This window comes from Atta colombica, unplaced genomic scaffold (assembly GCF_001594045.1).
Source record: "Atta colombica isolate Treedump-2 unplaced genomic scaffold, Acol1.0 scaffold102, whole genome shotgun sequence".
In the NCBI taxonomy this organism is placed as follows: domain Eukaryota; kingdom Metazoa; phylum Arthropoda; class Insecta; order Hymenoptera; family Formicidae; genus Atta; species Atta colombica.
In genome coordinates, this window is record NW_017259187.1 from 431,390 (window position 1) to 437,757 (window position 6,368).

Here is a 6,368-nt window from a genome sequence, read left to right on the forward strand (position 1 = left end):
GAGACGAAAGAGATAATTTGAGGGTGAATGCTTGGATAAGAGGCGGAAAGAAAAATGGATTTTTTGTAAGGCCAAGGCTATTCATGCCGTATTATGAAGAAATCAAGGTAATAATAATAATAATAATAATAATAATAATAATAATAATAATAATACATAATTTTCAAAGTCAGAAACACATTGATTAATGGAATATACTAATGAGTACTATATTTATTCGATATTAGTCTTTGGTGGAAGAACAAATGATTCAAGAAGCAGATCTAGTGAGATTACGAAGGCCACGATACGTAGCAGATATACCGGATGCGCTATACATGGTTGAGGAGAAACCAAGAGCCATGGGAACTGCTGGCGTTGATGTCCTTGCAGCTGCATTTCCAGGTATTACAACATTAAATTATTAGTTTCAACTTAAAACTTAATTTTTTTGTGTATTAGTTATTGTTATTATATATACAATTTGACATAAAAACATAGATTACTTTGTAATAAGAAAGTGAGAGTGCTTGAATAATATTTTTAATAATAATTGAGAAGTTGATAACAGAAAATCACACATAGATAGGTTTAACTGATAATAATTGATACAGGATAAAAGATTCTTTATCTATATTATAGTACCAGACTCTGCAACAATGGCTGCAATGCTGAAACGAGAGCAGAAATTGAAACAATCACCCAGTTGTCAACGAGCGATAAGTTTGCCGCTTTCTTCGCGACACGAAATTAATCGGCAAGTGCGATTGCGCGTTGTCAGGGAATTTAATTTACCCGACACTGTGGCTGATCTTCTGGAAGTAAGTCTTTCTATGTTACTTCTATGTTAGTTTATAATAATTCATAGCAATAACAGTAATAGTAATAAAATGTATAATAACATCGCATCTGCGTTGGATAAATTGGGAGCAGGAAAAATCAATACGAAAACAAATGAATATACGAAAAGATAAAAAATTTCGGAAACGATTAAACTATAATTATATAATGCGTTTTTTTATTAATTTCAAATTCTATGTGGTTTTTTTTCTATAACTGAACTAATACACATTTTTGAAACTTACAATGAAATAGATATATTCGATATTTGTTGAGAGCGAAATAGAAAATTCAAATATAGTTTAGTGCGAGAATAAAAAATAGACCAATGATTATCGCGAACGATTGTCATAAAATGCTAGAAACGTCAGCATAATATTCTAAATATCTTCAAGATTTAAATACATCAATTTAAATACATTCGCGTACAAAATTAAAAATAAGTATATTTATTCTACACATAATTATTTTGTGATTGAATAAATTATAAATAAAGATAGATAATGACTGCTTTAGTGTATTGTTTATTCTAAATTTTATTAATAGTAATGTATATTCTCATAAAATATTGCTTCATAATTTACAATATTTATACAAACATTATTAATTTCTCAATTTTATTTCCTGAATGTGATACATATGGAATTTATTATTATCAAAAATATAAAGATTTTTAAACACGACAAATATATAATGTTTTCATTGGTAATGTTTTTATTTTATAAAATTAAATTGAGGCTACAAGCCTTACATACGTACTATTTACACTAAAAAGACTACTTGTTTACGATACATCTTTAAAAATATGATTTATAAATATTAAAAAATATTCGCATTTTTAGTGTCGACAGATATATGCATTGTTTGTGTTAATATTTCTATCATCAAATTAGTCTTAGCAGTTGACTTAGTTAATTGTTCTTTATTAGCTTTGGTCCTTATTATAATATTACCTAATATTACTTGATTTATCTTATCACATCTAATATTGTCTGAAACTTTTGTCACATATTTATATAAATTTTATCGCTTCTACGTTTGCTAACTGTCATTTATTTTCTGTCTTAATATTTTCTATATAGTAAGATGACTGACTTCTTAGGAAGGACATTTAAAAAGATTCAATTTTAAATTAATCTTTAAAAAAATTATTAATTGTCATAAATTTTAATAAACACTTTTAATAATTATTAATAAAATATACGAACAATATTATATTATTATATTTGTAAATAACACTATATAAACATCAACTAAGATCATAAAAATTAATCAAATTATGAGATTTATTAAATTGTTGATTTTTTAAAATCTTTGCTGCTGAATTTTATAAAAATCATAAAATTCTTTACATTAATTGAAAATTATGTTTCATATTTATTATTTTTACTTTTATTATTATTCTCAAAGAAAGACAATTCATAATCATGTTCTTAATTTGGGACAATGCATTATAAAGTGATACGAAGAGTTAAATTTTGAGATTGTGTCACCTAATTTTGGACGTTTGTTCATCTTACTATACAATAATTATTTATTTTATATCAAGAAATAGAAAGACTTTCTAAAGGATTAATTTACTATGGATAGAAGTTTACGTCTAATCATTTTACAAGCCATCCCTTTCGATCGAACATATATAAGACGTGTAACATTTTTTGTTTGTAATTATCGTCATCGATCCCACCTGCAAAAACGCTTTCGTCCGCATCTTCGGCCGCCGTTTGTGAAACGGAGCCACGCGCTGCTTGTATTACTTGCACCATCATGATGCACTGGTTAAATTTGATGGGTGCACATTGATTCAATTGCTCTATAAATTGGCTCTTGGGAAATGCGTTTGTGTCTACATTTAACGATTTTAAACTCTCGATGAAAGAATCGTAATAAAAATCAATCATATTGTCAAGATAATTATTGAGTACCTCCTTCTGGGAACTTGATATGAGGAAAAATATGAGATCGTTTACACCGTAGTCATAAACTGTCAATTGGAAGTCCACAATTTTCATATTGATCGGCTTATCTGATTCATCGTATTTGAACATCATGTTATTTACCCAAAAATCGTTATGCACTAGTGTCGCCCACGGTTCTTTCGGCGTTACAGTTTGTGTAAATCCATATTCGATTGTTTTCTCGATTCTATCTAGATAAGCTTTCGCTTCTTCCATATTTTTATAATCATTATGCGCCTTCTGTACCATATCTACCGTCGCTTTTTCCGTAACTTCTTGTAAGTTGAATTCTAGACAAGATAGTACCGTTTTTTTGAAGAATTCGGATTTCTTGAGCTTCAGGCCGATTGCTATGGCGTGTAACTTGGCTAAATGGTTGATCGCAAAGTTCATGTGCACTTTATCTAGACCTACAATTCGATCTTGCGTTATATAATTGTAACTCTTTAGATTTTCTAAAACGATAGCGGCCTGTTCATCGAAACACTGCGGATCTCGTAAACCTAATCTACCGCCTAAAAATTGCGGTACGATGACGCTTAGGGATTCCCGAGGGATTCCGCTTTCATTTTGCAACTTCAAAAATTCTGGTGCTACCATGCTATAAAATTCCAGTTCTTTCTTGAATGTTAATGGACTGTCAAACAACTCTAGCAAATATGCCGACCTCGGCGGTAGTTTAACAACCACGTTTAGAGTTCTCTTCTTATCATTGTGCTCGGCATTGATATTGACAGCCAATATTATACTACCAAAGTTTTCTCCCGGATCTGTTAAATGTTTCCATTCCACATCGTGTATTCGAAAATCGGGGCCATATGTTTGCATTAACAATGTGTCTATATTTTTAACAGGGAGCATGTCGAGCGTTTTCCTAACAGAAAAAGATTTCATATTAAAGAGAGTTATTATTTCAGAGAACAAAATTTTGTACTATGTCATTATAATTATATGTATTAAATGAAATTCATGCAAATATAAAAATGAAGCTGATGTAAGCCGACAAGATATGCGTGTGTAAAATTATTTATTACAATAAAGTAGACGGTTTAACTCTAATTTTGCATCAGCTTATCTTATAGCTGACGAATAAACAACAAAGTAAAGCATTACATTTAAATTGATAAAGTAAGTTCGTAAAGTGTGTCCAAGAATTTTCGAATGTCTTAATATCTAATAAGATACTTAATTCGTGAGTTAAGAATAAAATTGAATGATTAAAGATGAGCTGTCGAATAATGCGTAACAGTTTACACAAGTTTTCGATTACATTTGAGATTAAATCAGTTAACGTACATTGTACGTATTTGCTACGTGGAATTTCTTGGAAACTGAGGTTAAGTCTTCTTTTATGTAGATTGGATGTTGTTTAGTCACCAATATCATGTATCTCGAGGTTCTGTAAAATAAATTTCTTTTAAACTAAAACTAGAAATAATTAAGATGTATAACACATATTATTTATTTTAGTAAACTTTGAATTTTTCCATTAAATTTTTAATTTTTAATACTCTTTAATTATACACTACTTGAATTTATTTAAATGTTTTTATGTAATTAAAAGGTACAAAATGTAAGTAAATTATAGCTATAAATTTTAGGATTGATAGATAAAAAAAAAGATATTAACATGTATCCGGAGAAATTGGATATTTAATCGTTTTATTTAATAGTTTAATAGGCTTAATTAAATTTAATCTATCGTAAATATATATAGAATTATTATCTCTCGTTAATTTGTAGAACTGATATCCACAGCACACATTAACAGTTATTAGATAATTTTGGGAAAGGGACACATGTTTTGAATTATAGATTATTATGGATTTCAATTTATTCAAAATGTAAACTGAAGTAATACAATAGCTATTCCAATCCGATTTCGATGTTGTACTGTGGACTTGTATCAAAAGAAATTCTCAATATATCAAATTTGATTTTGAGATCATAATTTAATAATGATCATAAATAAATTCTCTTTCCAAGTTTCATATGCGATATTTTATATAACTTTCTCTTTTTACATAATTTCTTCTCATTTTTAATAAGAAAATCGCAGAATTATTGAAAAAACAATTTATTGAAAAACAAATTTTTTAAATAATTATCCGTAATTTTGAGCATTTGTTGAGAAACATGATTCTATGAAAAATTATTAATTTTTTTTTTTTACAAATTGAGAAATCGAACATCCTTAGAACAATTATAAGTTTTTTTAAATGTATGATTATATATTAAATGTTTGAAATGTTTGATAACATTTTTTAATATATTTTTCCAAATTCTATTGATCCTAAAGTAATTGTATAATTTACTTACAGTTTTATAAAGCTAAAAATGTTATTGTGCACGCATAGATATCTTCGTAGCACACTGAGAAAAAAATATAGTTAATTTTAATAAATATTTAGTGCATTACTGCCAACTAAATATTTACTTACAGTAAGTAAATATTTGTTTAATAAAAAAAAAAGATTGTTAAATTAAATTAACATTTCTTGTATCAAATAAATATATCTTTATATTTAATAAATATTTAGTTAGCAGTTCAATTAAATATTTATTAAAATTGGCTATACCTTTCTTCAATGCACTAATCTCATTTAGAAAAGATTATCGTCACTTTATCGTTATTTTCTTCAACGTATTTGTAACTTCCTAACGTTCACTCGCGTGTATGTTCTAGCATTAACTGTCATTATGTTTGTAGTGTCGTTACTTTATAGTAAGGAGAGAACTTGTTGGTGGGCTCCTCGCTGACTATGATTCGTTCATGCAAATTCAATTCGTATTAGATAAACTAATCGTTTTCCTTATCTCATTCGTAATGTATAAAATGCATTTCAAAATATAATAGTATCAGGGAAAATTCTAATCATAATAGTTTGATTTCTGTTACGAATAAATGACGTGGCGGTCAATGTATGTATAATCAGTGTGAGTCCAGAAAGCGGGACATCGTTATTTTGCACTTACATGGATGCAAGTGAGTCGACAGAAACTCAGTTGAGCCTTTCTGGCTAGATCAATCGACTATCGTGGCCGAAGAGCATACAACCTATTTATAGTGCACTCGTGACACAAGAAACTTTGAGTGTTAAGATAAATGTTGCAGAAATGATGTCAGCGAGTTCATTTCTGATTATCCTTAAAGTTACATAAACTTTTTTAGAAATAGCAATTGCAACTTTGTTAATGTCAGCTGCCAGCTCATACCACTGCAATTCGCTTATGGTTCGCGCTATTTATCGCATAGATAACGCACGGCTTTTACGTTTTTGTTTTACACTGTTTAGAGTGAACGTCAAAAGACAATGGTCTATGACTTTTATGGTTCATCATATTGAGACATTCAATTAACTCGATATAATTATTCGACTTCGTAACTGCGACGACTGTTACGAATATGAGCCAACATTACGTAACGTTTTATTTCTATATAATAGCACAAATTTATTTTCGGAAATTGTTACGAATAAAGATCTCTATTTATCTCAATTGTATGAATTTGTGTGTTCAGTATAAAAAAATGTTATAATATTATATTTTTTTATTCTAAACTTTTTTTTAAAATATTGCAATATATATATA

At 28.3% G+C, this 6,368-nt stretch overlaps 2 protein-coding genes across 6 annotated transcripts in view; one reads left to right on the top strand and one right to left on the bottom strand.

Moving 5' to 3' along the window:
• Positions 1-6,368, top strand: part of LOC108687927 (BTB/POZ domain-containing protein 7) — a 21,172-nt gene that overhangs the window by 4,079 nt on the left and 10,725 nt on the right. The window contains exons 8-9 of the mRNA XM_018193974.1: positions 228-384; positions 622-800. Coding sequence (XP_018049463.1) covers positions 228-384; positions 622-800 — 336 coding nt within the window. The remainder of the gene's footprint in view (positions 1-227; positions 385-621; positions 801-6,368) is intronic.
• Positions 2,306-6,368, bottom strand: part of LOC108687902 — a 7,022-nt gene continuing 2,959 nt past the window's right edge. Inside the window, exons 1-4 of one of the 5 annotated variants that reach the window (XM_018193956.1) lie at positions 5,357-5,446; positions 5,097-5,150; positions 4,074-4,176; positions 2,306-3,651 (exon numbers count right to left, since the gene is read on the bottom strand). In XM_018193956.1, coding sequence (XP_018049445.1) covers positions 2,424-3,651; positions 4,074-4,075 — 1,230 coding nt within the window. In that variant the 5' untranslated portion in view covers positions 4,076-4,176; positions 5,097-5,150; positions 5,357-5,446 and the 3' untranslated portion in view covers positions 2,306-2,423. Of the gene's footprint in view, positions 3,652-4,047; positions 4,177-5,096; positions 5,151-5,356; positions 5,447-5,753; positions 5,927-6,368 lie in introns of those variants that run through there. The other 4 variants (XM_018193944.1, XM_018193950.1, XM_018193934.1 and 1 more) reach the window with 4 other exon arrangements.